Raw genomic sequence first — 20,663 nt, 5'->3', positions numbered from 1 at the left:
TATATATATATATATATATATATATATATATATATATAATATTCATATTCTCTCTCTCAAAAAGATTATAAAAAAATTATAAATTACAAAAAGTGCTTGCCTAGCATAGGCAAGGCCCTGGTTTCAATCCCTAGTACTATACCAAAAAAAAAAAAAAAAAAAAAGTTCTTCTCTTCTTTGTTCTGTTAAGATACATATTTGTGATTTTTCAGGGTCCTAAACACATGCACAGGTGAGAAAACATGCAGGCACATGCACATACACGTATACATACACACCACGAGTTAGGAGGACAGAAAAGTTTGGTAAAGATTGTACTGTAAGAAAGCTGAGTACTACCTATATATAAGGGTGGTATTTGGTATAAAATTAGGTATCAGCAAACTTTTCTATAAAGAGCCAGATAGAAAATATTTTAGACACTTTGAGTCATAGGGTCTCTTCTGTCTCTACTACTCAACTGCTACTAAACTGCAAAAGCAGGTACAGTCCCCCAGGACACCAGCCCCCCCCCCAAAAAAAAGCCAGTTATAGAATATAAGAACAGGTATAGTAGTGTGCCAATAAATTTTTACTTGAAAAAAAAAAAAAGATTAAATTTGGCCTCTGAACTATAGTTTGCCAACCCCTAAGGAATCTCATTCAGCTGAGTTTTAAAGACTCTTGAAAAGACATGTCTCAAAAGTCTCAGAAAAACCCAAAAGCGGCAGTCACACTTATTTTCTTGCATCTCTTTTTGGAGGACAGTTTTCTTCCCAGAGGAGTACGTGTTGAACCACACTAACCACAGCTGGCAGTACAACCTTTGCCTGCACTGTGTGTTCCCATCTTACATAACTCACCAGGTGGTATGCAGGCAAATGTTCAACAAACAGCTCTTCAGGGAAGAAAAGTCCTAACCGGCATCACTTGCTCATTTCATTAGCCTACAGCTGGCTGTCCAGGTAACCAGGTGCTACTAGAGCCACTTTCAAGCTACTAAGATGTTTAATAACCAACTTAACAAAACTCCTGAAAATTTAACAATTCTCTTGTTCATGCCAGTACAAGCCAGCTCTGGTATAATACTAAATCCACACAATAAATTCTGAAATGTTTGACTGAATCCCCACTTCATAGCTGGAAAAAAAAAAAAAAAAAACTAAGCTAATCTGTGAAGTTACTAATACTCTAAAATACAAGTATAGAAAAGGAACTAGAGTTTTTTAAGTCTCCACAGACTGACTCTCTAGAAGAAAATGGAAGGAGTAATTTTATGATGAGATCTTTTTACTCTGATATTTCAGTTTTTCGAATTATCCTCACAACACCATAAAGCAAATACCCAAGGAATACAGCAAAGTAAAAATTAATACTAGAATTTACCAGAGCCACACTAAAAAATCCATAAAATTGTTTATAAAATGATGTCCAAGCCATCTTTTCATTTCTTGGAAGCAGTAAAAAAAAAATCTCTTAAGTCGCCCCACCCCTGGGTACAAAGCAATGAAAAGACAGCAGTACTTTTACCAAAAATGCTTTGCTTGAATCAATCAAACCACTGGTTAACAATCAGACAAACCCAAAGAGAGGGACACTGTGCAAAGCAATTGACCAAGACTAATCAACAATGTCAACATTGCAAAAGACAAAAAGCTGAAGAATTGTTTTAGATTAAAGGAGACTAAAGAATGAAGTAATAACAACTAGATGCAATGCATAATCCCTAACTGATCCCTCAACAATAGAAGGATGAAATTTAGATGGATGGAGAACGGGGGTATGGGTTGTACCCTAGGCCAGGGGTCAACAAACGTCTCAGTAAAGAACTAGATATAAATATTTTATGTTTTGTGAGCCACATATCCCCTTTTTTAATTATTCAAATCTGTTGTTGTATGGCCAAACAGCCATAGATATTTCCAAAAAATAAGTGGGCCACACCTGGCTCATAAGTTGTAGTTTACCAGCCCTGTGTTAGTCTTATTCTCATGAAATACCAGCAAAAAAGGTTAGGGGTTAAGTATTACAACATTGTTTTTTAAGTCTGAAGTGGTTCTAAATGATTCACAGAAGAGAGAAAGGGAGAGACAGGAAAGTCAGATGTGGTGTAATGTTAACACACTGCTGAATCTAGACCAAGGGCTATGGATTTTTATTGCAGGATTTTTGCAACATTTATGAGGGTTTGAAATTCTTCAAGACAAAACTTTCTCAACTATGTGAAATTACTGGTATGTGGCCCTGGGGTATGATATTCATCAAGGAGAATTGGTCACCTTTTGATCAGCAATTGCTACCCTCCCCACCGTGACCACCAGCTCGAATGCAGATTAGGGTGGCAAGTGAACTCTAAGCATTGCCACCCCCATTTCTGAGAGCTGGAGTGGCCAGGAGACCATAGTGGGGTCTGTCAGCTGGCTGCCCAGTTTACCCTGCTGACCTCAGGTCCAAGCATCGCTGCAGGGTCTGTGATGGTAGACATGACCTCATTGATCAATTCCATAGGAATATCCCCCATAACTCGGGGTCTCTTGGCCTCCTCCAGAACGTGAGAGTCATTCATTTTCCTCTTTTCTCCTATGATAATCACAATAAAAGACAAACAATGGGTGGTTTTAAACAGAAAACAGAAAATATATGCCAACTATCCAACTAATGTTCTAATAACGTTGATGGGTGTGGAGGTCGACTCTCACTTCATCAGGAGAAAAGGTAGCAGAAGGAGTAGAAAAAAAAGGGAGCAGGTCACAATGATTTCCAACCCGGATCCATCTGGAATATTTCCTATTTGCTATGATAATTTTTAACTTGATCTATGAGTTATTAAAGCAAATGTTTCTTCATTTGCAAAATATAAAGGGATGTTCTAGTTATTATTGGTTAGTAATCCTAATATAGTCTCTGTAGTAAGAGGATAGGGTCCATATGACACCAAAATACAAAAAAAAAAAAAAAAAAAAAAAAAAAAGTTTGACAGTCGTTTTATGGCCTAAAATAAAACCAATATTTTGAAAATAAATATGTGGCGTCTTTATGGCAAGAATATGAATTTTCCAATTCTGAGGAGTAATGATCTCTAAACATCCATTAGTTTAAGCATGTTGATCATGTTTTTAAGGCTTCTACATCTTTATTGATACATTTGCCTGTTTCATTGATGAATTACTCAGGGTTGTGTATTGAAACTTTAAACTATTATTTCTTCTTGTAGCTCAAGGAGAAATACACATATTCGAGCCTACGAGTATGTATATGTATACACATATGGTATATGAATTGTTTTCTTCTAGACAAATAATTTATTTTTTTCATTATAAAATGACAGACTTTATAATTAACTTTTTCCAATTTCTGCACTTTGGACCAGGGGTGAGGGTGGGGAATACCATTGAACTTTTTATTATTTTATTTTATTTTTTTAGAGACAAGGGCTCACTAAGTTACCCAGGCTAGCCTCGAACTTGTGATTCTTCTACCTCAGCATCCCAAATTGCTGGGATTACAAATGTGTGCCATACACCTGGCTTTTTATTGGTGGGAGGAGGGGGCCTTAAAACCTCACAAAGTGCCCCTGGCCTATAAAGTAAGTGCAATTAACATGTCACATGCTGGGAAGGCCATGCAAAAGCAGAGAGAACATTTTCCCACTTTCCAGGAGACTACATAATCGCTTTTTTCCCTTACGATGGTCAAGTTTTGTTTTTCCAGGTTTTTACTTTCATAAAATGTATTCATTTTTAAAATTAACTTTTTTCGACTTTTACATGTTTGAAGCTAATTTATTCCTCAGATGTGAACCCCATCAAGCACACTGCCACATAGTATTTTCACTCTCTTTAGTTAAAAAGGAGCAGAGTGACACCAAGTTCCTGGTCTACAGAAGATGCTTCTATATTATATATTACTTACTAAATAGCTGTATATAACTCTTACATTGTTGTTTTTAGAGATAAGAATATTTTCAGATATCTGACCAATAAATCTTCAAATTCTACGAGTGACCAAGGGAAATGTTGCAAACTATATGTTTTGTAGATGAGGTTTACACCTGTCACAGCTGAAACCTGAAAGACTGACAGTATTATTATAAGAAAGCATTTCAGCTGCATTCCAACTCATTGGTAGAGAGAACAGCATACATGCTAAATATACTTCATATAAGATCCTCTTCTCTCCCTTTTCCTAGCACTTCTTTTATTTCAAAGTTTAATCCTATCCAAAATCTGTTTGAATAGACAATTTTAAGTCCAATCTGTGGACAGAAAGGAACCCTTAAAACATTCTATGTGGCTGGGGATATAGCTCAGTGGATACAGCATGCTAGGAAGGCACTAGAAGCCTGAGGTTCAACCCTATAGTGCCACAAAAAATAAAATAAAATAAAAATAAAACTTCTATGTAAAATATTTCTAGAATTAAAAGATGCTTGTGCCCATGTGGCAGATTACTTTAATGACCAAATTCTTTACCCTGCTATCATCCACATGCTTTGCCATGTGACTGCAGCTTTTCCAACAAAAAGAATAGGCAACATTTCTCCCTTTCTCTACCCCTTTGACTCTGAATTAAAATGTGTGACTTGCTTTCAACGACAAAATGAGGCAGAAGTGATGGAGTAACAGTTCCAAGTCAAGGCTTCAAGACACTGCATATGTTTGCTTGCTCTCTGGTGCTTCTGCCACTGTCACAAAAAGGACATTCCTGCACAGCCCAAGGTCCCAGAAGAATGATGAAAGATATACAGAACAGAGTTTCTCTCATGTAATTGCTATAGCCAAGTAAAGCCCAGAACACAGGTCCCAGTCAACGAATAGACTTTTAAGTCCACTTCACCAAGATCCTGAGACCAGCTAAGCTCTGCCAACTACCAGACAATACACCAAATGAGTGAGCTACGCTAATTAGTCATTACAGATCTTAAGACTGTATTCTGGATTAGTTTAGTACATAGCAATAACTTACAAACACAGTCCAAATCCTAAACCAAAGTGATTTCCAGACATTAAAATCTGGTCATGCACAATTTGTAATTTTTTTTTTTTTTTTTTTTTTTTAACTTTTGGTGCTCTGCAGACATTGGAGCTCCTAGGGCAAGTCACAGCCCTCTCATCTCCTCTGAAGAGCTTACCTGGGTTTGCCTCAAGCCCAGAAGAGGCTTTGCAAGCAGGACTGGTGCTCCCTCCATTTGGCTGCTCAAGAGAAGATGAGTTTGAATTGTATGAAACTGTCCCAGCCACAGGAGGTGGATTGATAACTGCCCCAACAAAAGAAAAAGAAGGTATTAAGTGACTCTTCTTTTCAGGCAACAAGAAACCAAGACAATAAAAGACCATTCTATTATTACCAAATACCTCACAAGAAAAGTCATTTTTAAAATAAAAAACATGGACATCAAGATAATAAAGACAGTATTAGTATAACTCATTGAATAAAATAAGTTTCTGAATCCATATTGAAACACATGAATGAATGAATGAATAAATGACGAGGAAGCAAAGTTCTTCCATACAAATGCCAGCAAATAAATAAGGAAAGACTGATGGAAGGTAGTTTAAAATTAAAAAAAAAAAAAAAATCACCATTTGGCAGCCATCATACAATAACTCATTCAGGAAAGATCATGTATGTAGATTAAACTTTATGAGTATAATTTTAATGAAGACAGAATATTTGCATAAGTCTAGAGTACCTCCTCACAAAAGAAATTTTCAATTACAAAAGGAAAAGCTGGTGATGCTATCTATGATGGAGAAAGCCAGCGGACACCAACCTCACCAAGCGATCAAACCCGATGCAAGCAACCATGGTACAAGTTGGCAATCATAAGTTTCCTGAGGTGATGGGAAAGTTGCTGTAGACTACATTGTTAAGACAAGAGACAAAACTGAAGAAGTCTACAGATTAGATGACAATAAAGCAAATATAGAAAAATGTTCATAACTGGTGAATCTAGACCATCTTTATCCTATTCTTGTAACTCTTCTGTAAATCTGAAAGTATTTCTAAACAAGTTTTGCTGTTGGTGTATGTTTGTTTTCCTATTGTACAAAGAGGATACTCCTTTGCTAGCTGTGCTACTTATCCATAGCTGAAAAGGTGAAAAATAATGAGGGGTATAGACATTCTCAGTGACATTGGTCATAGGTTGGCAGATCAGATACCCAGAAAGAAAGTTCACCCAACTTTTAATGCCGTCAAAGCTCTTTGTGCAGAGAACAATATTCTCATCAATCAAGAAAGTGATGGAATAAGGAAACCAAGCAATAATGAGCAACCAACCCCCCGTACTTCTAACTGAATAGTAATTGATATGCAACAAATCAAAATAAAACCAGGGGTAGTGGTATGCACTTGAAGTCCCAGCTATTGGGAAGGCTGAGGTAGGAAGATGGCTTGAGCCTAAGGGTTTGAGGTCAGACTGGGCAACACAAATAGACCCCATCTCCCGCCCCCCAAAAAAAATCAGAATACACTGAAATACCAAACTGTGACAGTTTAGGTCGGAAATATTCCCCAGAGGTTTATGTGGTAAAGGCTTGAGCCTCAACGATGCATAATTGAATGAGCCATTGGGAGGTGGTAGAACTTGCAAGTAGAACCTGGTTGGAGGAGGTGGGTCACTGGGAGCATGTCCTTGAACGTTATGTCTTCTCCTGGCCTCCCTCTGTCTCTCCCTTCTCCTTCCTAGCTGCTGTGAAATGAGCAGTTTTCCTCGTCATGCCCTTTCACCCTAATGTTCTGCCTTGCCTCGGACCCAAAGCAATGAAGTCAACTGACCCTGGACTCAAACCTCTGAAACACTGAGCCAACATACATCTTTCCTCCTTCAAGTTGTTTTTCTCAGGTATTTTCTCACACAACAGAGAGTTAACTAATATATAGGCTGTTATGTTTCTTCTTCCAGCATACAGGCCATCTGAATTTCAAAGTACCCTGCAGTGACTTTCTACAAAGAGGAAGCTCTAATGATTCAAAGGACATCTTAAGTGTCTTGCAAAACTTCAGAGCCATCATTACAAATGTCATTTATTACAGTTGCATCCGTGCACAGACATGCCAATTAGGTAAATGATTATACTCATCTTTCCCCTAAAAAGAACACACTGCAATTACAGCAGTATGCTGCTGACAGCTTCATATAATACTAAAGGGATTGTATACTAAAAAGTGTATAATCCCACTCAACTGGGGATGACCTTAGCCACAGAATTAAACACAAAATTCTCACTGAGTCAAAGAACCTCGGCTTTCTTCATCCTGTTCTCTGACAGATAACATGGGGTCAGAACTTGAGCAGATTGGGAGGATTTGAGAAAGACAAGGGTCAAAGGTCTTTCACAAATGGAAAAATCCTAACCCAGAGTCCCTCCCAAAGAAAGCTAAGTTGATCCAGCTGAGTAACTTGGTGTCCCCCTGCCTGAAGGAGGAAATGATGCTCTTCACTCATTCCTTCTGCAAGCCTGAAGGGCACAGCTGCAGTGCACGCCAAGAGAATGCAATAGGCAGGTAGAGCTCCGGCTCCTGAGGTGGTGTAGGAGTTAGAAATTAGCCCCAGGTATGAAACCCAGCTCCATGCCTTATAAGCTGTGATCTGGGGCAACTTGTTGCTCAACTCTGAACTTCTATGTCCTCAACCACGCAAAAGAGATGATCATTCCAGGTTCCCAGGGTCTTTGAAAAGGCTTAAAGACATAAAGCAGGCCTCAAGCTTCACAGGCAAGTAATTAATAAAAGTATTATTATTGTATTATTATTACTGAAAAACTGGGTCTCTGATCATCAAAGAACTGCATTCATAGAAGAGAAAAAAAATACATAGAAATGAAAGAAAAAAAAAAAAAACAGGGCAAGGATACCATGGGGTGAGTACTATAAGACACAGTCATTCTCAAATACTGTACATTAGAATTTCACCTAGGAGCTTTTTTAAGAGTCCCAACGTGTAGGTCTCGCACCCCAGGCCAATAACATCCCACTCTCTTGGCGTGGCACTCACAATTCAGAACATTTCAAATCTCCATGGGTGGTTTCATCGTGCAGATACGTTTGAGAATCAAGAATAGGATATAGTCAGGGTTCTAAGAAAGTCTGGAAGAAAGGAGATATAGTCCTGGCAAGGGTGCATGGGAGGAATTAGGAAAGAGTTTGTGGGAGAGATGACATTTGGAAACTAAGTAGGATCAGGACAAAGATAAAATGAGCTGGGTGCCATACCACATGCCTACAATCCCTGCAACTCAGGAGGCTGAGGCAGGAGGTGGCTGAAGTGTGAGGAGGAGGAGGAAGGAGTAGAGGGAGAAAGAAGAGAAGGGGGAGGAAAAAAAAGATAAAATAAATAGCACAAGTTCAGAGAACAATGGCCAGTAATTACAGAGAATGTGTCCAGTAAACACTGTGTCCAGACTGACAGCTCAAGTCTACAGAGTGTATAATATGAATGGATAGGCCTTGTAGCACTGTAGGTTTTCAACCAAATATGAAATTATGACCTAAGGTGAAACTAAAAGGTCACAAAGGTGTTTTTGGTAGCGAGTTTTTTTTTTTTTAAAAAAAAAAAAAAAGGTTTTGATCAGCTAGCCTCAACAACTTAGCAAGACCCTATCTCAGAATTTTAAAAATGAAATAAAATAAAAAGAACTGGGGATGTAGCTCAGTGGTAGAGCACCCCTGGATTCAATCTCCAGTATCCCCACAAAAAAAAATTTTTAATTTACATTTAAATTTATATTTGCATTCATGCTTGGGTTCTAGATTTTTTAAAGATTATAAATGACTCCTCAGATGCATTTTGCTGATTGGAAGTCATCAGACTCAAAAAGCATAATACTATATGATTCCTTCCAGATGACACTCTTTAGAAAAGGCAAAACTATAGGAACCAAAAAACCGAGCAGTGGTTGCCAGGGCTGGAATATAACAATGAATGGACAATGAAGGTACTCAAGCGCATCATCTGGAGTGATGTGATTCTTCCATCTTTTGATGATAATGATGGTTAATCAACTAAATATGTTTGTCAAAACTCACAGTACACTAAAAAGGGTGAACATTACTGTATGCGAATTATATCTTAAAATTTTTTTTGGGGGGGGGATACTAGGGATTGAACCTAGGGGTGCTTTACGACTGAATTACATTCCCCTGTCATTTTATTTTTTATGTTGAGAGAGAATCTTGCTAAGTTGCCCAGGTTGGCCTCCAACTTGGGATCCTACTGCCTTAACCTCCCAAGTAGCTGGAATCAGCATGTGCCATCACACCCAGCCTCTTGGTTTTGGGGGAGAAAGGGGGAGTACTGGAGGTTGAACTCAGGAGCACTCAATCACTGAGCCACATCCCCAGGCCTTTTTTTTTTTTTTTTTTTTTGTATTTTATTTAGAGACAGGGTCTCACTGAGTTGCTTTAGCATCTCACTTTTGCTGAGGCTGGCTTTGAACTCATGATCCTCCTGCCTCAGCCTCTGGAGCCACTGGAATTACAAAAGCATGTGCCACCGTGCCTGACTCGAATTTTTTTAAAGCAAAAATAAAATAACCTGTGCTGAGGGCAACACTCACAAGCCCCCATACGAACATGAGCTAGAGGTCTAGGAAAAACTTTGGACATGGAAAATTCAACATTCTGTCTTTCCCCACTGCCAGGCATAAATTGTTGCTTCAGCACTTTTTTCAAACTCTGCCTTCCAAGTGTCAAAGGCTGGAATTCAGATCCTTTTCCTGGGATCACTGTGACTACAAAACACATCTCTCTCCCTTCCTCACAAAATGCCAACTGATGCCACCAGCTGACCTAAGGAAATGAAAGAGATGCCCTGCCCTACTGAAAAGCATTTCACATCCTGAAACAGATTATCACTCTCTTCCACTCACTAACCCACCATTATCCTGGGTAGTAAGTAGATGTATAAAACAGACACCACAGAGTAAGAAGCCAGACTGAGACTTGATTCCTGGGCATATTTAGCCATTGACTGAGATTATAAGTATCTCTGAATAAAGCCAGCAGCTGACTACAGAGCTGAACAACGGGTATGTTACACCTCCCATAAAATTGCAATGTGCAAGCTAAGGCTTCCTGCAGTTACTGTTGTTCTAACTACTTGGTGTGCACCTGCCCTCCTCACTGACACAGACAGTTACAAGGCTCTGGTTTGTACCCACTTTCTCCTCATTAATAGGATACAGATGCAAGATTCACCAAAGTGCTTGCTTTTTTGCTGGCTCTAATCTTTAATTTCCTGATGACATGTAGAATGAGCTACAAGGAACACTTCAAGTTGGCCTTCCTGATGGCTAATTAATGTTAAAAGAAATTTACCTGTTTGGATTCCTAGCTGGCTGGTTCTGGAAGAGGCTGAAAGAAAATCCTGATCCCAGATAGGAGAGTTTTGACTATAAACTTCTTCCTCTAACATGGACAAAAACCTAAACACAAGAGTAAAAATAATAGTAAGATAAAAAGAGAGAAAAAAAAATCAACGTGTTATTAGAGGGACAAAAGCCCTAATCATCTATGGCAATCACCCTAAACCTCTGAGTCTCACCTTCAACTCGTAATACACTAGGGAATCAAGACTGAAATGACGACTTATTTGGGCAGCCCTAACATATTTAAATACAGAAATGCATTTCTACAAACTATTCTCTGTTGACCTTACACAGCTGCATGCAACTTAAAATACACAGAACATTACACCATGGAAATGCATTAGTCTTCCCCAGTGAGACTCAGCACACAATTTCAGCTCTCCATGTAGCTGTCATTGTCACTGTCATTACCACCACAAAAGTTGCTAATGTTGACTGAATGCTTGCCTCATGCCTGAATTGCTCCGGGAACTTCTTACTGAATCCTCATGAGACTTACAGTATTATATATTTTATTTACCACAAGGTTACATGTAGTTCTCACTGTGTGATAGGTAATATTATTAGTGGGTGATGCTTACTAATTCTCTTGATCTTCATATTGATACCATGAGACAGAATCACTTACTGAACCCATTTTACAGATGCAATAACTAACGCTCTGCGAGATTAAATAACTGGTCCAAGTTTCCATAACTGCAAAATGGCAAGGCCAGGATTGGAACCAGTGATTAATTATTATGCTAACTTCCCATCATCTTATAACCAAGAGCATCTCAGGTTTTGGAAGCCCACAATAATCTCCTGGAGTTTTCTAACATATGGAGAATAAAAATAACAACTTTTTTTTTTAAAATAGAAATACCTAAAAGTAGTTAGTTCACCGTGGTAAGGCCATGGGTGATCTTTTTCTTCTTTTTACTTCTCTAAACCATGTACTTTTCTGCAACATGTACATTTACTACTTTTAGAATGAAATACAGATATTAAGCTTTTAAAGAAAACTGGCAAATAATAGAAAATAAGGGGAAGAAAGGCACAAGTTAAAGTCAAGCAGCACAAAAAAAACAGTATATGAGGACAGAAAAGATAAGGATAAAAGCCCTGACCATGCATCTGAGAGCCAGAGTCCTCAACGGATGCTGGCAAGCTGATCCCAGCTCTCTGAGATATCCCAAGACTCAAATAGCGCCTCAGACCTCAAAATGTGTTGATTCTGCTTTCAAAACTATAGGTTGAATCCTCAACAACCTAGAATGTTGTCATATTCAGTGAAAGGGGATTTAAAAGCAGAAGTGGGTGGTAGTGTTACCCTACTATTAGTAACAGAGAAGAAAGCAGCATTGATTTTTTAACTCAACAGCATAAGCGTGCCAGAACTGAGGGCTGATAGAACAAAACACACTATAATTAGCAAATATCTGCAAGAAGAAAATGAATTTGCTGTGGGGGAAAAAATTGTCACTATGCAAAGTAATTAAAATTTATCTTTGAGCAGCATAACAGGTGTGTGTGTGTGTTGGGGGAGGATGGTCCCTCTTGGTCCTTGTTCCTTGTCTTAGAGACAGAATGGCAACTATCACCATAATATATAAGATGTCACTTTTGTGGCAAATATAATAGAGAAATAAGTATGAACTGCTTCAATATCTAAGGAAAAAAAGCTTAGACCAGTTAATATGCAGCCACTGAAAGGCATGAGCATACTCAAAAATTTTAACTCATTTGAGAGGTAACATTTAAATTGCAGTTTAAGTGCCTTGTCTCATCTGCTGGTTTCCTGGGGATAAATCAATCTGACAATCAGGATGCTAGGAAATATGTGAAAATATCTGTTGTTCAGCTGAAAAGTCCGTCAGCATTATCCAAGACATCCTCCATCAAAGTTTTAGGATTTGGATTAAACTGCCAAGGAATTTTCAGTTTCTACCAGAGAAGCATTTTTACCATTGGTATTTGGGCCAGACTTATATTTTTAACAATTAAAACCATGTTTCCTGAGACACAGATTGGATACTCCAATAATAATATCTTAGTAATAAAAATCTAAATTCTCAAATAAAACAGATTTCAATTCAATTACCTCTGGTCAAAAAAGATAATACCTCCTCTCATACTCTATTCTCTAAATCGGCAGTTCTCAATAGGGTGAGGAAAAAGGCTATATCATACCTAGAGAGCCTTTTGAAATTACACCCTCTCCCTCCCCAACCAAGTATGGATCAGGCAGAAAGGCAACCGCAAAGTGAACCGTTTCATTCATGTCTTACTATCTCTGCTCCACAAGTTATCAATTGTGCCTTCTGTCCCTCTTAGGAGCAGCCAAACACTTTGGCTTAAATTTTTGCTTCTTAGCATTGAAAAATGCATTTCCAAGGCCAACAGTGCAGCCCTTCAATGTTCTTCTGTTTTGACACATTCCTTTCATTTAAAGGTATTGAAAAGATAATGTCTCAGAGCTCTGGTAGGGCAAGAGGCACAAGAATATGTATATTGTGCAAGAAACTGAATGCAAAGATACAAAGGTCGTGCTAGAGGAAGCCTCTACTCCTGGCCAGCCCTCCTTTTTGTTTTTAAGAAACACAGGGCTTCACTGAGTTGTCCAGACTAGCCTAGAACTTCTGATCCTCCAGCCTCTGCCTCTCAAGCAACTGGGATTACAGGCATGTGCCACCACACCCAGTTCTGCTCTTACTGTCTAGTTTCCAAAGCATGTGGAACAGAGATAGAGGCAGGTAGTTCACCAGTACTTAGAGGGGGGGTGGAGAATAGGAATGAAAAAAAGCAGCCACTTGAGTTCTTTCATACACCTGAGTGGATGGAATCTGTGGATATGCATCCTCCCCCACCATCCTTTCAACAAAGTGCTAGCCCACTGTAGGAGACTCAGAGACAATGGCCCAGATGGTGGAAGGTGAATGGAACTTGTAAGGGACAATGGTTGCAGTTAACAAGCTAATAAAAACTGGAACACACCCAAGAAGATGGACAAAAGAAATTGAGGGACTTTCTTCCCAAGGATGCTTGTTTATCATTCCGGATTTTGTTATCTATGCAGGCTTCAACATGTATTAGCAACCCTGAAGTTCTGCAAGAGCAAGAGTTCTCCCTTACTTTGGGAAATGGGTGAGGATTAGAGTTCGTTTCTCAAGAGGCAGTTTGTCTTTTTCCTGTCTTGCTTGTTCCAGGAGCTGTCGCCTCATGACAGTGAAGACTGAGCGAAGCAATGTTCTCCCGAACACCTGGGTGGTTTCATACCGAGGTAGACTGTCACAGAACTGTGGCACATTGCAGTAACACAGCCACCTGCAAAGAGGAAACAAGCACCCTTAGTGTCCCATGCAAAACATCCAATTATGGTGACTCTCAATACAATTACCCACCCCACCCCTCCAAGAAACTAAGCCTGCAATGATAAGCAAGGACATAATGACCAGCCAGTAGAACTTGAGAATTAGAATAGATTTCCCTTAAACCACTGTGTGGGTCCAGTTCTGTTAGTGTATGATATAGCAGAATAGGATGATTCTAAGTCATAGAGTCAAACAGCCCTGGAATCAAATCCTTGCTTTGCTACATAACTGACTTTTTGTAACTTTGGAAGTTTTATGTTATTCAGTCTATACTTCCTTACCTATAAAATAGGGACAACAATTATAGCAAATTCATTCAGTTCTTTGAATATTAAATGAAATAACATGTGTTAGACGCATTGTGGAATTAAGTTTCTGGTACATAAATTAACAATAGTTTAAATAAAAGAAACAGGTAAAAAGAGAAGCTGAGAAAGTCCCACTGATGAACGAATCAGAATCCAGCAGACTAGTCCTGAGTGAAGTTTAAGATTTCTTTAAAATGCCCAAGCAGAACTCAGATATTACTAAAGCTACAGTGGGAAGATAGGATCTTTTTTTTTTTTTTTTGGTCTCTTCAATGTCATTTTATTAAGATGGCATGTATGAAAAGTCAGTGGCTTAGAAGCTATGAAAATAAAGAGTATAAACAGTTCTAATGCAGTATAATAAAAGTCATTTATGAGTATTATGGTAAAGAAATATCTAGATAGCTTGATAACTCTTCCAAGGGAATGAGAATGTAAATAGAAGGTAACACTGTTACTGTCCCAAAGAAGTATGACCATGTTCAAATGCTTGAAAATTATTCCTGCTGTTGGTTAGTTGGTGAGGCCCTTTGTAAGAAAATTTCTTTCTCTAATCCTATATTTTCAAGTGAGAGATTGAATTTAACTGTCATGTCCCAAGTGTTTTTTTTTCATTTCTATTTATTTTTTTTAGTCATACATGACAGTAGAATGCATTTTGATACATAATACATAAATGGAATGCTGCCCTTCCTATCCTCCCTACTCCTCCCTTCCTCTCCCATCCTTTCTCTCTATCCAATCTAATGTGACACATTTTTTTTTTCCTTTTTCTCATTACAACATCATATATGTATTCTGTATAACAATGAGGTTCTCCTTCCATCTTCTGTGCAACTCCCCTTCTCCCTCTGGAAGATAGGATCTTCAAAACTGTTCAAAGCTCTCTCAAAATACAGGAAGTAATAAGCTTCCACCATCTGTCGCCAGGTACACTTTGCAATGACTCAAAGTTGAAAATGCACTTCAGCGTTGCAAGAGGCTGCAGGAGAGCTCAGACCAGAGGGAAATGTGGGGTTTTCTTGAGATCTGACTTCAGTTCTGGGTATGCTGGCACTTGATGGTGTTTAATGTAGAAAGCTAGACAATGAAAGACCTTTCAAAACTGTGGTCATTTTGGGGCAGAGGGGTGTCATGGAAGTCTCCTAGAGATGCAAGGTATGAAATTCCCAGGACCCAGCAAAAGGGATGCAACAATGGGAGTCACAGAGGATGGTACCAAACCAGGGAAATCTGGTCAAAAGCGTCATTTCACACATCCTTATTTCTTGGTAGCAGATCCAAATCATCCTCATCTACGATAGGGCTGCTTTTCAAAACTTAAAAGCTGTCCTCCCAGTGTCCTTTTCCTGTTCCTATTTAAATTAGGAGAAGCTTTCTAATGTGCCCCAACTGCCACAGGAAGTGCTCCACAAACCCCAAGCCCTTTAGAATGGAATAATACTGATTCACTCATGCCGGAGGCCTTTTCCTGCGTTATCACATATTTACCCCATAGGTTGGCGATGGCGGTGGTGGTGCTTCGCCTTTATAGATGAGAACTTTCGTCTGTGTTAGCTCATCTGCACAGATTCACATTTAATCTTAAAATCCTGCTACTCTTTCTATTACTCCTCTCAACTTTTCTCTTTGTAATTTATACCCCAATGTCATTTTACAATTCTGAAATGGGCTCCTATGTGTTATACTGTGTCACGTCCAACTGAAAGCAGTGATTGTAGTAGCAGGAAAAAAAACTAGAAAGAGTATTTATTTTGTAAATCATAAGATACTCTATAGAGAAATTCGTTACGCTCAAAAGCAAGCCTTACTGAATGTTAACACTTGATAAAGTTAACGAATTATTTAGGGCTGAGGGGAGACCAGATCCCAAGTAACCAATTATGAAATGACAAAAGTAAGAGGTGACAAACTTAATAACCAGAAGCTCAGCTTCATGAGACTCTGGTTACTCCAAGACTATTTTAAGACATAACAGTATAACAAAGTGTGTACCATCTTCTGCTACTTAGACCAGGGCTTTCTAAAGCTTTCAACAATGATGAAAATATTCTAATTCTATATGAGCATATATCTATGCTAATACAATAGTCGTCCACAACTGGAACTATCACTTCAAATGTAGCTAGTACAACTTGAGGGGCTTAAGTATTAATCTTCTTTCATTGACTTCAATTTTATTTTAAAATAGAAACAGTGTAAAATATTTTTTCACTAAACACAACTTTATTGTTTCAGTAGTACTCCATTTTGTTTTAATTGTTTAAAATTTAGTGACTGAATTAAATGAAGGTATATTATAAGCACAAAATATACACCAAATTTAAAACACTTAGTACAAAGAAAGTAAAAATACATTCTTGATAATTTTTCACCGATCACAGAGATAGATGATGATATTTTTCATATGTTGAGCAAAACAAAACATTAAAATTAATTTCCTATATATTAATTCTTTTTAATATAGCTACCAGGAAATGTAAAAATCACAGTGCAGCTTACATTATTTATCTCCTGGACAATGCTGGGTTAGAACCTAGATGCACTGAGGGGTGTGGTTCGGTGGTAGGCCTGCCTGGCAAATGCAAGGCTCTGGGTTCAATCCCAAGCACTTCCAAAACAGAAAAAAAAAAAAAATCTAAGAGCTTTTCCATCTGTGGAGGAAACCTCATGGCAGAAAGATTTGTTCTGCCTCCAAGACTGATGGTATTTCTGCTACAGAGATGACAGGTCATAAATATTATCATAAAATTTTATCCAAAAGTGCTCAACAGGTCATTCAATCTTCCCAGGGTTTAAAGGAAGACTGTAGAGATTATGATTATCTACTAAAATTTTTCAAATAATAGGTGCCCATTCATTTCCTCTGAGAGCCATTTTGCAGACCTCGATTTATGCTTTCCAGTTTTGTTTTTAATTTCAAAATTAATCTTATTTTATAGTCTGTAAAGTGCACAGTACCTAGGACAAGGATGCTGGGTCAATGCATGCGGTGGTGGGGAGGATCGGTGGTGTTTGAATTAACTGACATGGTCACTGCATACAGTGAGAAAGGAGGAAATGGGCTGGCATGGCCACAGGTCCTCCTCCAAAGGCTCAACATCAGGAAAAGATTTTACCTAAATGGCTAAAACCAGCTCTCCTCAGAAGTAACCTATTTCCTTCATTTTCTACATCTAACAAAGAGGGCATTTAAATGGGGCATGGTGGTGCATGCCTATAATCCCAGAAACTTGGGAGGCTGAGGCAGGAGAATCGCAAGTTCAAAGCCAGCCTCAGCAATGGTGAGGTACTAAGCAACTCAGTGAGACCCTGTCTCTAAAATAAAATACAAAATAGGGCTGGGGATGTGGCTCACTGGTTGAGTACCCCCTGAGTTCAATCCCTAGTATCTATATACTGTTTACTCATTTTTCAAATAATTGCCAGATTTTTTACATCCTACTGATGTTTTACAACAATATTTTCTTTAAAATGTAAATAGAATTGGAAAATTTGACACGGAGACCATTTTGTTCCTATGCTTGCTGAACTAAAAATCTAACTTTCAGGAATTAACTGAACTCACCTGGCTCGCTGGAAATAAAGGATAATTACTACAGATGTAGCATCCCAAATCCAAAATGCTTTGAAATCTGAAACTTATTATAAGTTTTCAAATTAGGGATGCTCAATCAGAAAAGTCTGTGCAAATATTTCAAAAATTTTAAATTCCCAATCTGAAATACTTCTGGTTCCAAAAACTTTTGGATAAAGGATATTGAATGTGAACTGTAGTCCAGACTAGGAGCTAGATCTCCTGCCTCCTGAGCTGCTGATCTTCTTACTGATAATTACTATTCTAGACGTACAAGTCTAATCAAGAATAGTCAGTATGCATGGTGATGAGCTCTACTTCACAAAACAATGACTACATGAAACTATTTCCCAATATCAAGTTAACTGTATCTAACCTGCTCTATGCTTTGTTTGTTTGCAGTGGTAGCGATGGAATCCTGGGCCTCATGTATGCTCAACAAGTGCTCTACCACTGAGCTACATCCTAGTCCTAACTTGCTCTGTATTCTCATAAATCATCTCCCCAATGTGGGGACAATCTCTAACTTCCAGAATTTCTTTTCAACCCAAAGTCAAACACCAATTATTTGCCTCTTTCCTATAGCAGATTCTTTTGGTCAGATGTATTATAAGAAAACATATTCTCCTGACAGTGTCTCTTCATGTTATTTCCTCATGGAATTATATGAAGAAATAACATGAGTGTACCATCTTGAAATTCAGGCGACTTCAAAATAGTTGATCAGAATTTTTTCTCTAAAGCCACAGTGATTCCTGGGAATGTACATATAATATATAGTTGATTTACACTTAAAAGTAAGATTGATCTTTTTGTTTTATTTATAACAGTGAGTAAATGATTTAAGCAGCTCTACTGTTCAACCTGCTTTTGATTTTTTTTTTTTTATTGGATAAAGCTTGGCAGGTTAGTTTTGTAATGAAAGCAATCCTTTTCCAAGTCTACTCTTTTCCACAGAGAATCCAATTTCACCCTATTTTCATGCTAATGTTGAGCTCCAGAAGTCTTCAGCCTCTTTGTTCTAATTGCTGTAAATTATAAACCCAACCAGCACCGAGGTAGCTAGTGATGCCTGCCGCCTAGGATACTGCACATTTCTGTTGACGATTAGCATCAGTGAGACACCGTGCTGCGGTCTTGAGTGGTTCTTTAAATTCCCAAATGTGGTCACAGCAGTGAGGTTTTATTCTGAATCACTGACTGATTCCCCTCATTTTCAGAAGTTGTTCTTCTCAGTTTCCCTTTCTTTATCAATACCAAGCAACAGCGGGCGGGGGGGGGGGGTGCTGTCTACCTTCATTTCCTTATTTATTGTGGACAGGGGCTCCAGGTCTACATTCCACCTACAAATCAGCAGGTTTCACAACTCATGAGGGCATATTCATTTCAGCTTCTCCCAGCAGGTTTCTCTTCACCATTGTCTGGCTCCACTCTTCCGCCTTCAGCTGCTGGCTTAGGATGCTGGGCTATAAAGGGCTCTGCTGCTGTCTTTCTATTCCCCATTATCTTAGTTTCTAAAGTGATATTCAAATAATTATACTCTCATTCAACTGTCCATTTCAGACTCCAGCTTAAAAGCCCCACGTTGGCAGCGACTGAGTTTTAAAGAACAACGTGTGTGGGAGCAAAACGATGACAAGCATCTTCATAGTCCCCATCCTGTGCCAGACACCATGTACAAACCTCCTATGGATGACTCACGACACTCAAGATACTTGACAGAGGAAGAAAGTGAAGGTCAGGGAGGTGAAGAGACTGGTCTAAAGCTCACAGAGCGGAGAAAGATGAAAACACAAATGAAACAGTGCTCCTTCAAACCCCAATTTCTATTTTTGCTACTCCTTAAGCATTTGTAAGTGCCACCAGTTTCTTGGTAATTCCCGAATGAGGCCTCACATTTTTTTTTTTTTCTAAAATACAGGTATGTCTCTAGTGCTACTTCACATTTAATTCTCCTTTTTCTTGATGTGCTAATTACTTTCTGTTAAGAGTTACAAATACCTAAGTCAGGCATGGTGGTGCATTCCAGCAGGTTGGGAGGCTGAAGTAGGAAGTGCGCAAGTTCGAAGCCAGCCTCAGCAATTTAGCAAGGCCCTAAGCAACCTAGTGAGACCCTGTGTCAAAATAAAAAATAAAAAAGGCTGAGGTGTGGCTCAATGGTTAAGCACCCCTGGGTTCAATCCCTGGTACAAAATTAAAAAAAAAAAAAAAAAAAAGTTACAAATATATCAGGGTTTTAGCTTAAGAAATATTCAGCATTAGCCCTGTATGGTGGCACACACCTGTAATCCCAGCAGTTTGGGAGGCTGCGATTGCAAGTTCAAAGCCAGTCTCAGCAACTTAGCAAGACCCTGAGCAACTCAGCAAGACCCTGTCTTTAATTAAAAAATAAAAAGGGCTGAGAATGTGATTCAGTGGTTAAGCATCTAAGCATCCCTGGGTTCAATCCCTGGTACCAAAAAAAAAAAAAGCTTTGTTCAGATGAGATTGAAACACATATTTCTAGGATTTACTATTCCAACTCTTATTTTAAACAATAATTACAAAAATAAAGAACTACTATTAATATAAAACTCCAAAATAGATGGTACAGAAATGAAGATCTAATAAAAACTGATTTTGAAGAAATCTATAATTCCTATAAGTATAAATTACTAAGGGGAAAATATTTTATAAGTTGCATATAGGGTACAAGGAGAGAGAAGGTAAAATAAAAGGGATATCACTGATTTAAAAAAAAAAAAAAAAGTCAATGACAGAGAGCAAAGCATATTTTAAATCATATCCAATTCTCCAAGTTAACTGCTATTTCAGAAAATAACCTGGGCACACACGGTCTTGAAAAGCCTATCAAAAGACAGTGCCGGCTTTAAATGAAGAAGAAAAAGATACACTGAAGCTCTGTAATGGTCCCTGAAACATGTTTGATGTGCCTCTAAAATATAAATGTGGAAAAGATGCAAAAACAGAACAGAATGGAAAAATCAAGGTTACTTTAACTTAAATGAAAATAAATGTAAGTTATTATATTTTGAATGGTCCATGTTTTAGACTTTGTAAAGCCAATCCCATCATC

The 20,663-nt window shown here is 38.3% G+C and overlaps 1 protein-coding gene across 5 annotated transcripts in view; it reads right to left on the bottom strand.

The window, feature by feature from the left end:
* Kat2b (lysine acetyltransferase 2B) overlaps positions 1 to 20,663 on the bottom strand; it is a 105,838-nt gene that overhangs the window by 24,381 nt on the left and 60,794 nt on the right. For 4 of the 5 annotated variants that reach the window (XM_076842814.1, XM_076842825.1, XM_076842839.1 and 1 more), the window contains exons 6-9: positions 13,464 to 13,655; positions 10,300 to 10,406; positions 5,111 to 5,236; positions 2,423 to 2,559 (exon numbers count right to left, since the gene is read on the bottom strand). In XM_076842814.1, coding sequence (XP_076698929.1) covers positions 2,423 to 2,559; positions 5,111 to 5,236; positions 10,300 to 10,406; positions 13,464 to 13,655 — 562 coding nt within the window. The remainder of the gene's footprint in view (positions 1 to 2,422; positions 2,560 to 5,110; positions 5,237 to 10,299; positions 10,407 to 13,463; positions 13,656 to 20,663) is intronic. The other variant, XM_076842819.1, reaches the window with a different exon arrangement.

This window comes from Callospermophilus lateralis, chromosome 1 (assembly GCF_048772815.1).
Source record: "Callospermophilus lateralis isolate mCalLat2 chromosome 1, mCalLat2.hap1, whole genome shotgun sequence".
Classification (NCBI taxonomy): domain Eukaryota; kingdom Metazoa; phylum Chordata; class Mammalia; order Rodentia; family Sciuridae; genus Callospermophilus; species Callospermophilus lateralis.
This window is presented reverse-complemented; position numbering and strand designations above follow the sequence as displayed.